This window comes from Pelophylax lessonae (assembly GCF_965119305.1).
Source record: "Pelophylax lessonae genome assembly, chromosome: 1".
NCBI lineage: Eukaryota > Metazoa > Chordata > Amphibia > Anura > Ranidae > Pelophylax > Pelophylax lessonae.
The window spans coordinates 125,373,352-125,393,993 of record NC_138768.1 but is presented as its reverse complement, the minus strand read 5'-3'; the positions used below and the strand labels follow the sequence as shown (position 1 = coordinate 125,393,993).

Here is a 20,642-nt window from a genome sequence, read left to right as displayed (position 1 = left end):
TGCCAGGAAAACGTCACAGCGTCTGTATCATGTGATCACGTTCTCACAGTGGTCACATGATTGGGAGTCTGCTCCCATTAAAAGCCTTAACCAAGAGCTGTGGTCTACTGCTCTGCAAGTTTGCTAGGAGCACACAAGGATTGCGCTCTCCGCACACAACGCAATGCCACCAGGGAGATATAGATGCAATGGCTGGTTAATAACGCCATCTTTCTTGCCGGCATATACATGTGGTACATGGTCAGCAAGAAATTAGAGGACATTTTCAGTTTGGTTAATTTGTCTGCCAATAATTACCCAATAAATGCCCACCTTCCTCCGTGTTCCAGCCATATTTACTGTGCAGCCCTGCCCAGCCTTTGCCCCAAAATGAAAGGTTTACTGAATAGGGTTATGAACACAGGATGCTTAGTTGATGTGTATACCAGAATACTGTGGGATATGGGACACCTGGGGTGCAGAAATTTAAAACAAACCTGACATGTAAGCACTTCGAGATGGCTGTTATAAGCTTAACAAAAGAAGATTGGGTGCTTTATTCACACTTCAAGTTCACTTACAGGTGCATCTCATAAAATTAGAATATCAAAAAGTTAATTTCAGTAATTCAATTAAAAATTTGAAACTCATTCTATATAGATGCATTACACACAGTGTGATAGATTTCAAGCATTGTTTTCTTTCAATTTTGAGGATTATGGCTTACAGCTAGTAAAAACCCAAAATTCAGTATATAAGAAAATTGGATTACATAAGACCAAAAAAAAAACAAAACAAAACAAAAAAAAAAAAAAATGGATTTTTGTAAAATCTTACCGTAAAATGCTTTTCTCTTAGCTCATTGACAGACGTAGTCCTCGGTGATACAGCACCTTCGGGTTATGTTGCCTCCACAGGAGCAGGACTAGACAGGAAATTAAAAAGCTCTGGCCACACCCTAGGGGCAGTCCCAGAGGGTATATCCTCTCTCTCTCTGCCTCAGCAAATCAGTTATGTGAAAAAGCAGTCTTTAGAGATTTTAACCCAACTCAAAAAAACAGAGGGGCGGGGACTACGTCTGTCAATGAGCTAAGAGAAAAGGATTTTACGGTAAGATTTTACAAAAATCAATTTTTCTCTAGCGCTCATTGACAGACGTAGTCCTCGGTGATACACCACCTTCGGGACGTCCCAGAGCAGTATCACAAATGAAGGGTGGGAAAATGAAAATCAAATCCCAATCTAGAAGGCCCAACCGGTGCCAACTAGAAGTTTACAATGCTCATCCTTAATGATGAGACTCAACAAAAAAAGAGAAAAAATTTTTTTTTTTTTTTTTTTTTTCAAACAGAAAAAACCCTCGAGGTAGACCACCGGTCTCCTCAAATTGCGGCCTGCAAAACCTTGCGGCCAAATGAGGCATCCGCCGATGCCGTCACATCAATTTTATAGAATTTTGTAAAGGTATGTACCGACGACCAGGTGGCCGCCTTACATACCTGGACCACTGACGCCTGATGGCGAAAGGCCCAGGAAGTACTGAGCGCTCGAGTGGAGTGCGCCCTAACAGGGAACGGAGGACTCTGACCCTTAATAGAATAAGCCTGTACCACCGTTTGTCTAATCCATTTGGCAATGGTCGCGGCAGATGCAGGCAAACCCTTTCTGGGGCCATCCGTGATCACAAAAAGTGAATCCGTCTTATGGAATGATTCCGTAGCTTTCAGGTATACCCTGATTGCCCGAACCACATCTAAGGAATGCAACGCATGTTCCCGATGATGCTTGGGCTGAGGACACAAGGAAGGTAGTACAATATCTTCATTCAGATGAAAATCTGAAACCACCTTAGGAAGAAAAGATGGCTTAGGATGAAGTACTACCTTATCCCTATGAATCACTAGGTATGGGGACTGGCATGATAATGCAGCCAGTTCTGACACCCTGCGAGCAGAAGTAATAGCCACCAAGAAGGCCACCTTCTGGGATAAAGTAAGCAAGGGAATCTCCCTGATGTTTTCAAAGGGAGGTTTCTGTAGAACCGACAAAACCAAATTCAGATCCCAGGGCGGTAAGGGCGCGCGGACTGGTGGAGCCAGGTGCCGCACCCCCTGGATGAAATTCCGCACCAAGGACTTGGTAGCTAAAGGCTTCTGAAAGAAGATTGCTAATGCTGAAACTTGACCCTTGATGGTGCTCAAGGCTAGCTTCTGCTCAACCCCTTGTTGCAAAAAGGCCAATATTCGAGTCACCGAATAGGTACGTGGAGGAAATCCTAAAGATTCGCACCACGCAATATAAGTCTTCCATGTGTGATAATAGACCTTGCTGGAAGTCGCTTTCCTTGCTTTAATAAGGGTAGGAATGACTGAAGTAGACAAACCTCTGTCCTTCAGTACTTGGGTCTCAATGGCCAGGCCATTAAAACCAGCGACTGTAAAGCATGATGGTAAATTGGTCCTTGAGACCACAGACACTCCCTGAGACGAAGTTCCCACGGAACGTCTGCGACTAGCATGTCCAAGTCGGCCAGGCCGGCTTGAGGAGGCCAGCCTAGAATTTCTAGGACCACTGGCGCTGATAGAATCTGAACCAGGCGTCCCTAGAGGTATCTGGCCCCGACCATCCGAGAAAGTCTGGTCGTTTTCTGTTCCCACACATTTATCAGATACCTGATTGTTATCAGGAAGGGTGATCTTTTCTGGTTGAACCTCAGGGACCGAAGTCACCCGACTAGAGGCTACTTGGCCTATCTGGTCAACCAGATCCGATTCCTGTGAGGTATAGGGACTAATCTTAGGAAAAGGTAAAGGAAAAGATCTATTCAGGGAACGGTAACTACCGCTTCCTGTAGTACTTAAATGTTGGAAGGGAAGAATCGCACCGGTAGTAGTGGTTGATGCTCGATCTAATGTCCTGAATACCGGTGAAAACGTCCCCCCACCCTGAAACCGGGTGGGGGCGCACCTTCAGGCTGTGTACTCCTTAGCTTCGGGTTTGGCTGGGTTGGTCCTCTGCTTGTCCGACCAGCCCTTCTTGAACTCTCCTAGAGGAGTCTTGCCTTTCCCGCTTGTACCAGCCGGGCGCCCTTTATGGGCGGTAAAGAAAGGTCCTCGCTTGTTGCGAGGTCCCTTAACTTTAGCAGCCTGTGGCAAAAAAGTGCTCTTGCCCCCAGTGGCATTCTTAATGATTTCATCTAGGTTGGCCCCAAATAGACGATTCCCCTGAAAAGGGAGATTTGTCAAGGTCTTTTTGGAACCTAGGTCAGCTGACCAGCATTTTAACCACAGCACACGTCTGAGGATCACCGCTGACATAGATGCATGCCCTAATAAGGGAGTAGTGTCCAAGGCTGCGTCACAGATAAACTGTAGCCCTTGTATAATCTGTTCCATCAAATCAGATGTCTCCTGGGGAATATCTTTTCCCCTAAGGTCTTGGCGTACCATTCTCGCCCATTCCGTAAGTGTCTGGGAAACTAGACCAATAACAATTACTGGTCTAAATGCTGACCCTATCAGAGAGAAGATGGTGCGGGACTCTGCTTCCATCTATCGATCCACCGGATCCTTAAAGGACGAAGTGTCCTCCACTGGGATAACCGTGGCTTTATTCAGCCTGGAAATAGGTGGATCCACCACTGGTGGTACCGTCCATTTCTTAATGATGGATTCCTCAAACGGATAGCGTCTAGCAATACGCTTGGAAATAGTAAAGGTACGTTTAGAATGCTCCCATTCTCCTTTAATCTGATTACCGAAACACTTGGGTACAGGAAAAACCTTCACCGTTTTGATGGGCTTATTAGTACCAAAAGGAATCTCTGTTTCAGTTGCCTCTGCCGGTAAAGCCTCAAGTTTTAAGGTTTCCTGCACTGCCACAACTAGTGCGTCCACCAATGCTTCTTCCTGAATTATAGCGGGAGAAGAAGCGTCCTCCTCACTGTCTGAGGGGGCTTTACCTGAGATACCAGCCCTTGCAGAGGGACCTGCAACTGCAGTGACCATCTCTGAATCTGAGTCAGAGGTGTCAGATAGTATAGGGGTAGGCGGGGGTCGCTTCCTTGACCCCCGTCCCTGACAGGCCGCCTCCACCCGAGCCACCATAGACTCCAAAATTGCTGTAAATGACTCTACACACTGTGCACCGGCGGGTCCCGTGGCCCCCTCGAGGGAAACAGGTGGGGGAATATGTGTGGCAGGGTCCATGATAATTCCAGTCACTTCCTGGATAATATAATTCAAAAATAAAATTTTTTTTTTTTTTTCCAGACCCCCAGCGCCACAAAAAGCCCCTTAGTGTTACCTGCTAGGGATCCCTATCGATCGAGAGAGAGAGAGATAGACCCCCAGGCTCACCACTTGATGCTCAGAGTTTAACTGCAACAGGTTACAGCGCTGTCTTGACAAACAGGAAGTCTTTTGGCTGGCTGCCCAGGAAGAAAGGAGGCGGCTCCGCCCCTCTGCACGCCTTCCGGCGCCTCCCCTAGCTCCACGAGGTGTTTGGATCACCTCAAACATGCCCGCCCCCATGCTGGAGACACGAGGCTACGCCAAAATGGCGGCTCGTGCGATCCAGCAAAAAAAATGGCGGCGGCCTGTACTGAATAGCGGTGTGCTGCAGGGCACACAACACTCTCTCTGCATGGGGATTTGGCGTGGTTGGCGGTACCGGCCCTGGCGGACCGCATGGCCATTCGGGAGGCCTGCTAATAGCTGGAGATCTGATTAGGAAGGCAGTCTACATGTCCGTGGCTTCTGACTGGTAGGTAGCTTATTCTTATCACCGTAAGATTCCCAGAATGCCACTGATTACAATCTTTTTAACATGTATACAATTAGATTGTTAGCTCCCAAACCAAGCCTCCTGGCTTTTTGCACATAAAATCACACTCAAAGTAGGAGGATCTGTGTCATTTATAGGATAGAGAGGGACTCTATCTTACCATACAGAGAGGGGCCCGCGTTCACCACAAGACCCGTCAGGGGAAAAGGGGGAACATACTACTCACCATACCGGAACCAGGCGGGCACCAACTCCTGACAGTACCCCTCTCCACCGGGGCGGGAGGGCTGTCGACCGATATGGACGCCGTGACTCATGGTCTTTGGCGTTTCAGCGAGACGTTTAACTCGCGGGGTCAGTCCTTTTAATGGGACTTTGTCGCGGCCGACCCAGCGCGGAGCTATGGCCTGCACGCGCTCGTAGGCTGAACTGGGGTGACCACCGGATCTCAACATCCAGCCCGTCGCCCAGTTCAGCTTTCTTGCTTGAAGATCTCACAGGAACACTGGAGAAAAAAAGCTGTCTAAAAAATCTTTTAAGAAAAAAATCTTGCCAGGACCTAAGATCCCAGCAAGGTATCTAGGTCCTTACTCCTAACTAGACAGAAAATAACTGATTTGCTGAGGCAGAGAGAGAGAGGATATACCCTCTGGGACTGCCCCTAGGGTGTGGCCAGAGCTTTTTAATTTCCTGTCTAGTCCTGCTCCTGTGGAGGCAACATAACCCGAAGGTGCTGTATCACCGAGGACTACGTCTGTCAATGAGCGCTAGAGAAAAAAGAATTTTTAATACAGATTTGTAGGCTTACTGAAAAATAGGTCTATGTACAGTATAGTATGCATTCAATACTTAATCGGGGCTCCTTTTGCATGAAACACTGCATCAATGAGGTGTGGCATGGAGGCGATCAGCCTGTGGCACTGCTGAGGCATTATGGAAGCCCAGGTTTCTTTTATAGTGGCTTTCAGCTTATCTGCATTGTTGGGGGTCGGCAAAACCTCATCATCCTCTTGACAATACCCCACAGATTCTCTATGGGGTTGAGGTCAGGCGAGTTTGCTGGCCAATCAAGTACAGCGATACCATGATCACTAAACCAGGTATTTCTACTTTTGGCAGTGTGGGCAGTTGCCACGTCCTGCTGGAAAATGAAATCAGCATCTCAATAAAGCTGGTCAGTGGAGGGAAGCATGAAATGCCCTAATATTTCCTGGATGCGCTGACTTTGGACTTTATAAAACACAGTGGACCAACACCAGCAGATGACATGGCTCCCCAAATCACACTGTGGAAAATGTTGCATTTCATTTGAAAATCAAGGTCCCAATTCTGGAGAGGCACAGAATGGAGAGGCACAGAATCCAAGTTGCATGAAGTCCAGTGTGAAGTTTTCACAGTCGGTGATGATTTGGGGAGCCATGACATCTTCTGGTATTGGTCCAAAACCAAGTCCAAGGCCAGTGCGGCCCTCTACAAGCTTCCCTCTGCTGACCAGCTTAATGGAGATGCAGATTTCATTTTACAGCAGGATTTAGCACCTGCCCACACTGCCAAAAGTACCAATACCTCGCTTAATGATCATGGTATCACTCTGCTCGATTGGCCAGCAAAATCGCCAGGCCCTTCACCCCAGGGAGAATCTGTGGGGTATTGGCAAAAGGATGAATAGGCACCCAAAAATGCAGATGAGCGGAAGGTCACTATCAAAGAAATCTGGGCTTCTATAACACCTCAGTAGTGCCACAGGCTGATTGCCTGATAACCACGCCCAATTGATGCAGTATTTCATGTAAAAGGAGCCCCCGACCAAGTATGGAGTGCATACTATACTGTACATGGACAAACTGTTTAGCAAGCTAACATTTCTGTATTAAAAGTATTTTTTTTTTAAATCGGTCTTATGTAATATTATAATTTTCTGAGATACTGAATTCTGGGTTTTCACTAGCTGTAAACCATAATCATCAAAATGTAAAAAAAAAAATGCTTGAAAAATATCACTGTGTGTAACGCATCTATATAAAATATGAGTTCACTTTTTGAATTAAATCACTGAAATACCGTACATACTGGAGTATAAGCCGACTTTTTCAGCACGTTTTTATGCTGAAAAAGCCCCCCCTCGGCTTAAACTCGAGTGAGGGTCCCACTTACCTGTTCTCCGGTTCAGTGCCCATGTACCGCCGCTCAGGAAAGCCCGTACATGTTCAGCTATTCCCGAGTAGACGGCGCAAGCACGGTGACGTGTTGGCGCTGGGCGGCACCATATTTAAAGACGCCTCACCAAAGGCAAGTGAGACTCCTCCGCAGCCCATTAGGAGGAGATGCAGGGCTGCGGGCATGATACAGGAGATTCTCCTGTACCATGCCCGCAGCCCTGCATCTCCTGTAATTGGGATACTCATTTCCTTCACAGGACATGGCTCTGACAGTAGTGTGTCTGCTGACAGATATTGGGACACCTTCCACAGCTTAAACAGAGTCTCCAATCTAGTCTGGGTTTACCCCCCACATGCTGGCCCTGCTCTGGGGTTTCGGATCTTGTTGGAGAGACTGTTTTGCGGGGGGGGGGGGGCTGGGATCACCTCTCCTTGCTCATCTCCTTCACTGCTGCCAGTTTTTTAAATCCTGATTGTTCGATTTTTCACTGGCTTCTATGATGGGATTACAAGACATCTGCTACACCTAAAGAAGGAATATCATTCCGAAACGCGTTGGGTTTCGCCTTGTATCGCATTTACTAATTTGTGAGCCACTGTATTTTATATCAAGCCATGCATGTTTCATACATGTTTATTGTCATGTTGCTGTGTCTACAATCAGTTTAAAACGAATTTCCTCATTTTGTTATCACATTATTATGTCATTTTGTCATCACATTATTATGCTCTCGCTATTTTAATGATTACTTAATAACAAATATATTTTTTAATATCTTTCCTTACTTGTATGACTTTTACCTGTAGGTCATTATAGCCCCACCCTGTGGGGAACTTTTTTCCTTTTTTTTTTCCTTTTTCATTCTCCTGTACCACGCCCCCAGCCCTGTATCTCCTGTACCATGCCTAAAGTCCTGCATCTCCTGCACCATGACCGCAGCCCCTGTTTTGGGTCTTGTGGTGGTCCAGTTGGGTCCAGTAGCTGCAGCATTTCCCACCCTAGGCTTATACTCGAGTCAATAAGTTTTCCCAGTTTTTTGTGGTAAAATTAGGTGCCTCTGATTATATTTTGGGTCGGCTTATACTCGAGTATACGGTGAATGAACTTTTTGATATTCTAAATTTATGAGATGCAACTGTATATACAAGGCAGTTGTCATGCAATGGTAACCTTTGAATCTATCATTAATACAGGTTATAAACCCAACTTCAAAATAAGTGCATATAATCAGAAAAAAGATGTCAGATTTAGACTGTCAAATTTTTGAAGCCAATTCTAAATAATGCCACACTAGATTTACTAGGGGACAAATTAAAAAAAAAAAAAAAAAAAAAAAAATCCATGCTGGCAAATAAAATATCAATTCTAAAGCATGTTTAAAAAACATTTGCATTACAAAAAGGGCAAGACTGCATACATCAACTTACTGTGCTTTTATCTTTAAGAAGCTTCTCAATAACCTCAATGAGTAGGTCCTTCTGATCTGGATCAAGTCTAGAAAAATAAAACAAGGAAATCGGATGTGGACCAAATACTCTTAGTTTACAAGTATTGTAGTCTCAAGATAGAGAAACCCACTTACAGATAATCTAAGACATAGCAAGGGAGGCATTAAAAGTCAGTTTTAGCTTACAACACAGTGCCTCTGCTACACTGAAATACCAGTGATATCAGCCCTGCTTGAGTTTTTCCCTACTGGATTACAGAACACCTCCTCCTTATGTTATGAAGAGGAGGATAGGGAAAGGTGTTTTACAATCCAGAAGGGAAGATCCCACTGAAGAATGACAACACTTCATGAGATTTCAGTGTGCCAGAGCCACTGTGTAGCCACTCTGTTACAAAATGAGGAGGTCACTGGATCAACAGTTATTTCTGTATTTGCATGTATTTTGTCAAATACTTTAATAGATATGCCTTTTCAATATACAATCTGGTTTTTCAAATTATTTTCTGTGGTTGGAAAACAATGAGCCATTTCATGGCCTGAGAGCAGAGGGCATAGAATTATGCACAGCCAAGGTATTTATTATTTTTATTTTTTTACATCTTCCTCCATAATATTCTTGAAATCCGGCATCTTCATTAGACTGCACGTATTTACTTTCTTCCTATAATGTCTTTGTACTATCTGGTGGACAGCAAAACCTATGAGCGGCTTCACAGCCAAGCCAAAAGGTTGGCACATGTCACTTTCCCCTAGGCTTCCATTAAATTTAACTCAGAACTGTTGCCAAATAAACAATGCCATGTAATGCAGCAGGAGTAGTGATTTTTTTTGAATATTCCCCACATTAAATAAAAAGCTGGAAGGAATTCAAGAAAAAAAGCTTCACCACCCACTCAGTACCACCCACTCCAGTTTATAAATGTCACACTGCTGTGGATAAGTAAAGGTGTACACCAGTGACTACACAGTTCTAATCCATTTGGGTTTCTCCAAATGGTAGACAGACATTCCCTTGCTGCCCCCACATAGGTTGTAAATACAGGAAATCCAAATTGATTTACAACATAAAGCCTTGGCATTAACATCTAATAAACACATGTCACAACATAAGTAGACATTCGAAGTATAAATATAGCTTTACTAGAATGACTACAACTACTATTTTTGCGTAAAGGGAATAGCCATAACATAATTAAAGAGCTCTGATGTAAAAAATAGTTTATGATTAAAGAGCTGTTTAAATCTCTAAAATACAAAACAATTTTGACTCTAAAACTAATAAGTGGAATTTTGATTTCCCTCTAAATTCCGTATCTTGAGTACAGTACAGGACACAGGCAAAGTATTCATAGATCCTGAGTTACCGGCTCGAACCTTCATATGACTGGACACCAGCAAGCTTTCAAGGACATGGCTACTGGGTACCACTTCCCCTATCCCCTAGTCCTCAGTTTTGTAGCAAGCAATGCAAAGTACACAAGGAATGGAAGGGAGGGTGGTCTGTATCCTGTACTCTAATGAATGGAATGCACAGGTAAGTCAAAATTCCTTCATTTTAATCATATACTACAGGATATGGGCAAATCATTTATACAAAATGCCTTTCAACACCTGTGCTCTGAACTCTAATCCACTAAATTCTTTCTAAGCTGCTGAAGCCAGAGAAGCAAGATGAAATAGGGGGTCCTGAGAGCAGATCTGGTCTGTTGAGAAGAGGCCAGGGGTTGTGTCCTAGAAGCCAGGGGTTGTGTCCTAGAAGTTTAAGAATGTATGTGTAACAGGTCCTTCTGGGCCAGTTTGATGTAATTAGAACCACTGTCTCTTTTCTTCTGGAGTAGATGAGGTAGAATTTACACTGGAGATAAGGCATAGATTGCCTTGAACTAAGACCAGGGGATTAATAGGGTGTCTGAGGCCAGCAGTAGAGGATTCTTGGTCCTGGCCACAAACTTAGATTGTTTGTTGTTGAATCTGGAGGCCAGAAAATCTACATCCGATTCCTCATTTCTGACATATCAGGTTGAATAAATCTGTTTAAATGACCCATTTTCCCTGATCTTGGCTGATGAGTCCAAGATAACCTATTTTCAAGCTGCCCACCTCTGGGATGTAGACTGTGCTGGACAGTGAGCTTCCGTCCTTGAGATGATCTGGCTTGCTTCTTTTAGAGCTGAAAAGACAGCTGGTACCCCATTGGTGGACAATGTAGGCCACAGCAGTGGCATTGTCTGATTGCACCCTGATTGGGGGTCCTTGCAGAAGGGGAGCCAGTGTTGCTCTCTGCTAAAAGATGTTGATGGTTTCCACAAGTGACCATACTTCTCTGTACCGGGGGGAACTAAGAACACTCATCCCCAACCTAACAAGACTGGCGCCTGTTATCACTTTCCAGTGATAGGGAAAAACATCTTTCCTACTGTCAAGGCTGGGCTGGAGATCCACTAAGAAATCCTTGTTTGGCAGGATAAAAGCACAGGCAGGTAGACAGAAGGAGTATGCTTGTGTCAAGTCAACAAAATGTCTTGCTGGAGAGGCCTCAAACAGAACTGGGCAAATGAGGTAGCCGTGAAGGTGGCTACCATGAGGCCCAGAACTCTCATGGAGAATCTCTTTGTGTAATGATTCTTTGACCCTAATTCTTAAGCATGGGCTCAGACACAAAAAGATGTTCTTTTTAAAAAGTATTCAAAAAGGTAAAGAAATGACACTCAAAACTATTTTGGTCACATTGGGACAGGAGAAACATGACTGGAGAAAAATGTTTGAGGAAAAAAAAAAAAAAAAAGGCAGAGGGAGACTGGCTACTAGATGGTTGGATACAGACTATAGCTGTTGCGATGACACTGGAAGATCTTGCCAGAGTCGCCCAAAATTGGCTTCTCTTTAAATCTCTCATTCATAAACTCACTAGGGATCGGACCCAAGTTGACGACACTTAACTAAGGCTGGCCATACACTATACAATTTTCTTGTTCAACTTTCCTTTAGATTTACCAAAACCATATAATATAAGTTCAAACCTGAACACTTTCAATTTGTATGCAATCAGGCAGGCCCTTGCACTACATAGTTGAAGGTAAATCTAAAGGAAATTGAATAAGAAAATTGTATGGTGTATGGCCAGCCTAAGACCTGGGACATTTGGATTGTCCAGTGGATGTTTGCAGATAGCTGGGAGGGAGATGAGTCTTTAAGGCAACGGTTTTCCAGATAACGTACGACCTGAATGCCCTGAGTTCTGAGAAGGGCAAGAGGTGCCAAGACCTTTGTATTACTCTTAGAGCAGAGCAAAGACTAAAAGGCAGTGTGATAAACTGGAAGTGACTGATTGCCACTGCAAAGCGCAGAAAGCACTAATGAGGAGGATAAATGAGTATATGCAGATAGGCATCTTGGAGGTTTAGATATTCCCATTGTCTCAGAAAGGCAATAATTGGCCCTGCAGATTCCTTGTGGAATTTTGGAATGTGTAGGTACTTACTGAAGGATTTTAAGTCCAGAACAGGATGAATGCCTCAGTTGGACATTGGTACCATAAATATAGGTTGGAGTACAAACCCTTGAACCTTTTTTGTGGAGGATTGGTACAACTACTCCCTGGGGCTAGAGATGGTGTAGGACATTCTGCAAATTTAACTGTCCTCCGATATGGTACATCTGTGACCCAGACAGAGGCAAACATACACCCTCCACTCTTAGGACTAAGAGCGCCCCTTGAATAGGCGAGGATTTTGGGGTACACTTGCTAGGCTTTGTGTCAGAAGACTTGCTGCGAAAAAACTGGATTTTTGTCTTACCATAAAATACTTTTCTCTGATGTTCACTGACGGACACAGCTCCACACCTTCTTGACCCTTGGGTTTATGCCATCCCCTGGAAGAGTAGGACACTAGGAGGAACAAAAAATTGACACCACCGATAAGGCAGTCCCAGGGGGTATATTCAGAGCCAATACCTGGCAATGTAATTTCCAACCGAACTCCTGCACCGTCCACACTAATCTCCCTGTTGTCCTAGAGACTCTGCTTGCAGAAGATGATCCTCCAGGTACTCCAGTACCGCAATCCCCTGCTGGTGCAACAAAGTCAACATCGGGGTCAACACTTGCGAAAACCTGAGCGGTTGAAGTGAGACCTCTTGATAATGCTCCTCACCCACGGCAAACATGTTTGAATAAAAACCATGAAACAAAACGCTCCGATTCGGAGACCGGGACAATCACCCCTTGTAGTAGCAAGTCTTGCGCGGCCCTGAAGGCAGTCTGGGGATAAACGCAGGTTGGAAAGAAAGAACCTCTCTCTCTGGAGGAGAAGACTGAAACTCGATCTTATAGCCGAACTGAATCAGCTCGTGGATTCACTTGTCTTAAATCAGGGAGGTCCATGAAAGGATCTAGAAAGAAACAAAGACATCCTCCCCCACCCCAGATATGGGTGAGGGTGCCCCTTCAGGCAGAGGAGGTGTTTGTCTGGAAGTCTGGAATGACCCGCTCTCGGCAAACCAAACGGGGTACTTGTGGAACCTCCGGAGGACGACTTTCCAGGGAGGCTCGGAACAGGCAATTTCCTCAGAAAGGGAAGATCCCATCAGGCCTTCTGGAAAGTCTGGTCTGCAGACCAGCATTTTAGCCATATCATACACTGAAAGATCATTGCTGTCACAGACAGCCCAGAGACTAAGGGAGCCACATCCAGAGAGACTTCACAGACGAACTGCAACCACTGGACCAACTAGTCCGCCAGCTCCGCAAAGGTAGGAGGAAGCTGTTCCCACTGCAGCTCCTGGCGCAAAAGCTTTGCCCACTCGGGAAAGTCAGACACCAATGCTATGGTGAACACCGGCCTAAGGACCGAACCAGTCACAGTAAACATGTGGCGAACCAAAGTCTCGGCTCTCCTGTCAAAAGAATCTTTTAAAACCGGGAGACTCCTCCACCTGGAATTAGGGTGGATTTATTCAGCTTGGAGACCTGAGAGTCCACCACAGGTGGGACTGCCCACATATTCAGAGACTCCTCAGGGGACACCGTCTATCCTAACGCTTAGGCACCGCCATATTGCGTTTAGAACAACTCCACTGAATCGCGACAATTTTGTCATAGTAGGTGGGGAAAAAAGGAATACCTTTGGCGCTTTAGAGTATCTGCGGGCCCAAAGGGGACAGTCCCCTTTGAAGTAGCAGCAGCATTCCCCATGTTTAGATTTTTTCCCGCACCGATATAATCAGTGCATCCACCAGCGCCTTTTCATGCGCATATGCAGTAAAAGAGGAATCATCCTGAGTGTCAGAGCACTCGAAGTGCGCAGACGCAGACCCAGTAGGGTCGCTATATACTAAGCTCACCCTGAAAACATAACAAGCAGGGGAGGCTGCTGACCTCAGTCTCGCAAGGAGACGCCGGCCAAAGGTCCACAAAAGGACCATCTATTAGACTCCGCAAGAAACAAAAGGGCCGCCCTTCATAGAGGACATAATAGGACATCGCCCCTTTTGGGGGGGGGGGGGGGCCCGCAGTGACACATTAATGGCCGTTACACTTCACTAAAAATGAAGCGCCCCCACAGCGCCACCCGGTTCAAGGGAGGCGCCAGGCTGACCATATGGCCCAACAGGTCACGGCCAAAATTTCTGTGGAGGCCCAGCTGCAATAGTTGGGGACTTTGGCTAAACTCACTGAGGCTGCCCCTCAACGGCAGCACCCAAAGCAGCCGCATGGGCCAGTAGACCGCAAGCCGGGGTCCAAATTTTTGAGGGTGCCCAGCCGCGAGCCCCAGCAGAGCCTACCGTTAAGTGCAGCGAAGGGGGGGGGGGGGGGGGGGGGGGAGTCGGATGCCCGTCAGCAGCTCAGACAGCCGCGAGTAGGCTGCAAAGCCACAGCCTAAATTTCTGGCGTAATCCAGGCCGCATGAGGGGCGTGCCCGTCAGCAGCTCTGTCAGCTTGATCAGCAGCTCAGACAGCTTGGTCTGTCAGCTGCGAGTAGGCTGCAAAGCCACGGCCTAGATTTTTGGCTGATCCGATGATAGAAACATCTGAACCCCCAGCACAACAATCTCCGCAGGGAGCCCAAAGGACATCCCTGCCCCAGTCACTAACCCCCAGGAGGCAGGGAACTAGCTCAAAAGCCCCCAGTTGTGCAACCCGATCAGCAACAACCCCATGCAACCTGCCACCCCCCCTGGAACCGGGTGGGCACCACTCCAGGCAGACCACCGCACCATCTTGGAATGGGGGTGCTGCGGGTCAGAGGCTGAGACACAGGTCGTGGACCAGGGCTATGCGTCCTGGCCAGGCATTTAACCCGCCGGCCAGCCCCCGTCCAATAGGGCTATGTCACAGCCAACCTAGCGCGGAGCTATGTTTGGGTCGCGCTCGCTGGCCAATCTGGGAAGACCGTAAGGATCTAGGATATCAAGTCCTATGCCCAGTCCGGCAGTTGATTGTAGTTCTCACAGGAACAGAAAATAATAAAAGAAAACAATTCTGTTTAAAAAGGAAAAAAGGCTAGGAACAGAGATCCCAGCAAAGAACTAGGTAGAAAAAAAACTGCAGACCTATAGCAGGAAGTGGGACTGCCCTATAGGCGTAGTCAAACATTTTTCCGCCTAGTGTTCTACTCCTGTAGGGGGCAGCATAAACCCAAGGGTCAAGAGGATATGGAGCTGTGCCTGTCAATGAACGAAATAGAAAAAGGGCTTACCGTTTGGAAGGTTTGAAAGTTCAACTCCGGATAGAGCGAACAAGTGCTCTGCATTTTGCAGAAGTAGAGACTCTCAAATAGAGCCGTTTCGACTTTTCGAATTTCAACTGTGGAAGTAATAACTTTCCTCTTGAGACCTCTCAATAAATGGTCAGGTGGATCCCCAGACATTGGTCTTGAAAAGGCATACATGCAAGGCATCTTTAATAGACAACTTCAGCAGCCCAGGCTTTTAGCCACAAGATCCTGCATGTGAATAGAGACTAGGGCCCCTCTGGAAATCTCTCATGACACGTGGGCATTCAAGTAAATAAGCACATCAGAAGGCTAATGCGGTTAAATGGCTGTATTCATTTTTTCTCAAATAAAGCCTATAATATTCCCTATCCTTCCCTACCCACCCCAACTTTATAAGCAAGCAAAACTATTAGTTCCTACCCTTATACCAGGGTACTAAGTGTAATCATAGACTCGGACATGACCTTTCAGCCCTAAATCCAATTTCTGTCCTAATCTTGCTGACTTCCACTCCACGACATCTCCAAAATACGTTACTTAACCAATAACACCACCAAGTTAGTCATTCATTTCCTGGTTATCTTTTGCCTTGACTACTGCAACTTGCTTCTCATATGCCTATCACTATACAGCTTGTCCCCCTTCAATCTATCATGAATGCTGCTGCCAAACTCATCCACCCTCCCAACAACTCTGTCTGCCACTCCTCTTGCCAATTGTTACACTGGGTTTTGATCCCCAGAGAACTTTTTTAAAAATACTATCATACAAAGCAATCCACAACTGCCCCAAACTACATCACCAATCTTGTCTTGATATATCACCCAAACCGTCCTCTCCACTCCTCCACAGACCTCTTGCTCTTTAGCCCCCTTGTCTCCTGCAATGCTCACCTCCGGGATTTCTCCAGAGCATTTCCCATCCTCTGGCACTTCGTAACTCAATCTGACCGACTATCCCCTACTCTGTCCACCTTCCTATTACATTGGAAGCTCTTACGGGCTCTTCTAACCGTCTTGTATTGAATTGTATTTTAAGTGTACTGTCGGTCTTATATTGTAAATCACTGTGTAAATTGTCAGCACTATATAAATCCTGTATTATAATCTGTTAAAGCATGATCCTGGAATAAAGGGTCATATTGGTTGTTCATTGTCCTGGTCCAGTTTTCTGCAGTTTGACATAGTGAAATTGCAGCAAGAGCTGGTTGCAGGCCTGGGCCTGCATGAGTAAAAGAGCTGCAGAATCTTTGAAAAAAGGAACATCTTTAATAAATGTAGTGAGATGTTTAAGACAGAGACATTATGATTAACTACAGGAATAGACCACTTTTCATTGAACACTCTATCCATTGGATAGAGTTTGACAGATTTTGGGAGGAGTGAAAATCTTTTCTGGAGTGATCCAATTGTTATACTTTGCACATTCTATTTGTTAATGAACAGGGAACTGAATGGCAATCTCTGGAACAAAAATCTTCGACAGCTTTTTCCAATACTACTTATATGCCCTTCTTCATTCCCTTCTGTGCATGACTTCTCAAAGGCAGACATATTGGTAATCAACTCAGGTAGAGATATGGGAGTAGTAGAAGAGGCCTGGTCTTTTTGAGCCCTGGACAGAGATGACTGTAATATGGTCATTATTTGTCTGAGGAATTGTGACAGATGCAGAGAATTCCGCTTTTGTCAAGTAGGCCTGAAAAAGAACTAGAATTAGATGCAGAGACCTGTGTTAGAATCAGTACCTGCAGCAGTGCAAGGAGCTCATTATCACTCCGAGGCGGAATGTTGTGTGGTCCTTTAGTAAAGCAAATATTCACCCTTCCAGTTTTACCATGGTACCCTTTCACTAGGTCTCTGCCATAGCTATGAGTGGGGGTTTTTCTCTGTGGGGTACTCATGGACTAGGATGCGGAATATAGGGTAAGAGTGTCAAAAAGAATGAAGCAAATCAGGTGTAGATCATACTGTAACGAATCCTCATGCTGAAAGAGTGAGAGTAAGCATCGGAGTACCTTATAGGGGCTAGAGGCAAATGTGCAAGTAAAGTGTGCAACCTGTGGTTTGATTTAACACCTGGTCATCCACTTAAGACTAAGCTCTGAATGGTCGAGTTTTATTGTCAAATTTGATAAGTTTACACTGAAGTGAATACAATTTAATTATAGCCCCAGTCTTTCTGAGCAGTGGTCAAACGAGCCTTACCTGTTTAAAACACTGGACTGTATAAAAATTTCAAACTTCACCCGTCATTGTGGACATGGCACCAAAGGGGTCTTAAGGGACTTGGTTCCATAGCAATGGAACTATATGCACTCCACTAATTTGAAGGGTGAACACCTGTGCAGGTTTCAGTGCCCAAAGCAACATTACAGGTCGTTCCCACATCACTGTGTCCAGATACAGCTCCCAAGCTTTTACATAGAAGTATTGAATCCGGAGTGGTGCATCCTATTTGTGGCATTACAAGGCAATGAGAAGTTGAAGAAAGAGTTTGAAAAAAATAAAGAAAAATAATAAATATAATAAAGTAAGGCCAAGAGGGATTGCTCCGTGGAGGAGAAGCAACTGTAATTCTCTTGTGACAAGTGTCCTTTAAGCAGTGTTGGGTGAATTCTCCTTGAAAGGCGAAGCTGTCACTTTTCAAAAGCGGCACAGTGGTGCAGGGCTCTGCCCGCACAGCCACGTCATTTATTCACTCACTGTGATCTGTGAATCAGAGAACTAGAAGTCCTGTCTTCCAAATCTGCAGATGGTTTGTAGCGCTCAATGAACTGCGAGAGTGCTGCTGAGCACCTTTGTAATTCATTCACAAGCCCTGCAGCTTTCAAACTAATAGCCCGAACAGGAGCCTGACATTGCAATACTTTGCAAATTCCTGCAGAAAAATTATTAAATGTATATTTTTTTCCATGCAAAAATATGTGCTTTTATTACTTTTACCCAAAAGGCAAACTTAACCTTTCCAGTTCCCTGCTGATGAAAGAGTATAAAACTGGTGAAGTTTACACTGGAGTAGCACTTCAGAGTTTTTCAGGGTAAGAAAGAAGCTAGAATCGGAGTCATGGTCACAAGACCCATGACACAATTTAAAGAACAGAGCTGTCATGTCCATTTAAGTTGATAAAGAATCAAGTCAAAAGAGTGGAGCCATCTTACCTATACAGCTTCTGGATGGCATGTGCTGCCGTCTTCCGTACATAGGGAGACAAGTCTGCCGAGGCCTCTTTTATAGCCAGCATCATTATTGGGACAATAATTGGCACACGGATACTGGATAGTACTCTCAGTGCACTTGCACGAATCAGCTGATTGGGATCCTGAAAAAATTATATTGTAAACATTAGAACAAAGACCATAAATTCAAAAAGACTAATTCGAAAGAAAAAATAACACCCTGCGACCTGCATGCCTCTCATCCTACCATTGTACAACAATTTTCATAATAAAAAAATAAAAAAAGCCCGTGTGTGGGCTTTGAACATACGCAAGTCAGCCCACATTACAAGAATGGTTTACCTACTGCGCGTAACAGTGTACATTTTAGTGTTCTGCATTGGAAAAAATGCTGCTAGTGTGCTGTGTGTTTGCATTAAAATGTGCTACTAGCCCATATACTGTGAGCACAGTGCACCAAAAAAAAAAAAAAAAAATGCATAGCGTTGCTACGTTTGATAATGCAACAAAAGTTTGAATGGGCCCTTAGGGGTCTGTTCACCCAAAATTAAAATTAATTTAGAAGCAAATGAACCAAAATGTCTGTCTGTTCACATCTACATCCAAAGCACCAGAATGGACACGCTGCAGCTGGATGGCCCACGTGCAAAGGGTGGGGGCCTTAAATGTAACTACTTTAGTTGAAAAAAAAAAAAAATGACATCTGGCTGATTAATGTACATTTTAAGGGTTCTAACAAGTTTTGCTGCAGTGTTGGTTTTATCAAGTCAATATGAGCATCTGGTTAATTATAATCACCTGGTGTACTCATCGTGCTCTGAAAAACTGCAGTGTCTGCATCCCTTTAGAAATATTATCCCTAGTAACATCTCAGGAAAAACTGGATTTTGACTTACCGTAAAATCTTTTTCTTTTAAGTTCATTGACGGACGCAGTTCTCTCTGATTCATATCAGTAGGGTAATACTGCCCCCTACAGGAGTAGGACACTCGGGAGAAAAAATTTCTGGCTACGCCTATGGGCAGTCCAAGGGTACACCCTCTCTCTTCCTGCATAGGATGACAGTTTTGTATCAAAGCAGTGTCAGAAAAGTAACACCAACCCAACTCAAAATAGAGGGGCAGGTACTGCGTCCGTCAATGAACTTAAAGCGGAGTTCCACACTGGGAAAGTTTTTTTTAATAAAAATAGCCCCGGGACAGTCAGGGCTAGTGCATTCCACAATGGCTAGCCTCTGATCTGTCCTGGGTTGCACTTACCTTTTAGAAGAAATACTTACCTTGAAAATGTAGTGTCCAGCGCTGCCATCTCAGGTGTGAGCAGCTTGAATCCAGCGCGATCCTCTTCTGTGTCCTCTTCAGTCTTCTTCGGTCCCACGCTGCACTGCACCGGCCCCGCCGTCACTTCCGGTGCCGCAGCGTCATCCCTGCACAGCTTCTGGGCATGCCCAGAAACCGGTTAGCAAGGTATGACAGCGCCTGCACCGGAACTGATGTTGGGGCCGGTGCAGGCGCATTGATTCCTAGGAGCGATGACGTTCAGCTCCCAAGAATCATTGCAAGCCAGGAAGTGACGAATCGCCATGGCCGCAGAGGGGAGGAAGAGGAAGGTAAGTATATTTTCTTCTAAACAAGGTACGTAAAAAAAAAAATTGCGATTATCCATTTGTTTTTCAGGTGACCCGGAGCAAGAAGATGGAGGTATAATTTTAGGGTGGAACTCCGCTTTAAGAGAAAAGGATTTGACGGTAAGTCAAAAATCCAGTTCTCTATTGTTCGATGGACGTAGTTCTCTCCGATTCATATCAGTAGGGATGTCCCAAAGCAGTACCATAAAATGAGGGGTAAGAACAGCAGAAAAGAACAAGTCCCCAAGGCCAAACATAGCTGACCAGGCAACATAGGACTCATCAGCACAAAAGATGAGGCCCACCTGAAAACAGTTAACACCCTCAAGGAAGGCCAAAAGCCCTCCAGACAGCAGCCAGCAAAAAACCTTGCGGCTGAAAAGAGGCATCTGCAGATGCCAGCACATCCACCTTATAAAACATGGTAAAGGTAAGAATAGACTACCAGGTAGCTAACTTGAAACCTGGAGCACAGAAGCCCACAAGGCGAAAAGCCCAGGAAGCATTAGGCGCCCGAGTAGGACGTACCGAAAGAGGAAAAGGCAGGACCTGACCCCTAATTGAATAAACCTTCACCACCGTCTGTACGATCCATCCGGGAATAGACACAGCAGACGCAGGCAGTCCCGTTCACGGGCCATCTGTAAGTACAGAGAGCGAGGCTGACTCACGAAAAGACTCAGTAGTCGCCAAGTACACCTGGAGTGCCCGCACTCTAAACAGAGTAAGCAATGCACATTCCTTAG

At 45.3% G+C, this 20,642-nt stretch overlaps 1 protein-coding gene across 1 annotated transcript in view; it reads right to left on the bottom strand.

The window, feature by feature from the left end:
* AP3B1 (adaptor related protein complex 3 subunit beta 1) overlaps nucleotides 1–20,642 on the bottom strand; it is a 553,719-nt gene that overhangs the window by 462,687 nt on the left and 70,390 nt on the right. The window contains exons 5-6 of the mRNA XM_082265474.1: nucleotides 18,252–18,412; nucleotides 8,352–8,418 (exon numbers count right to left, since the gene is read on the bottom strand). Coding sequence (XP_082121600.1) covers nucleotides 8,352–8,418; nucleotides 18,252–18,412 — 228 coding nt within the window. The remainder of the gene's footprint in view (nucleotides 1–8,351; nucleotides 8,419–18,251; nucleotides 18,413–20,642) is intronic.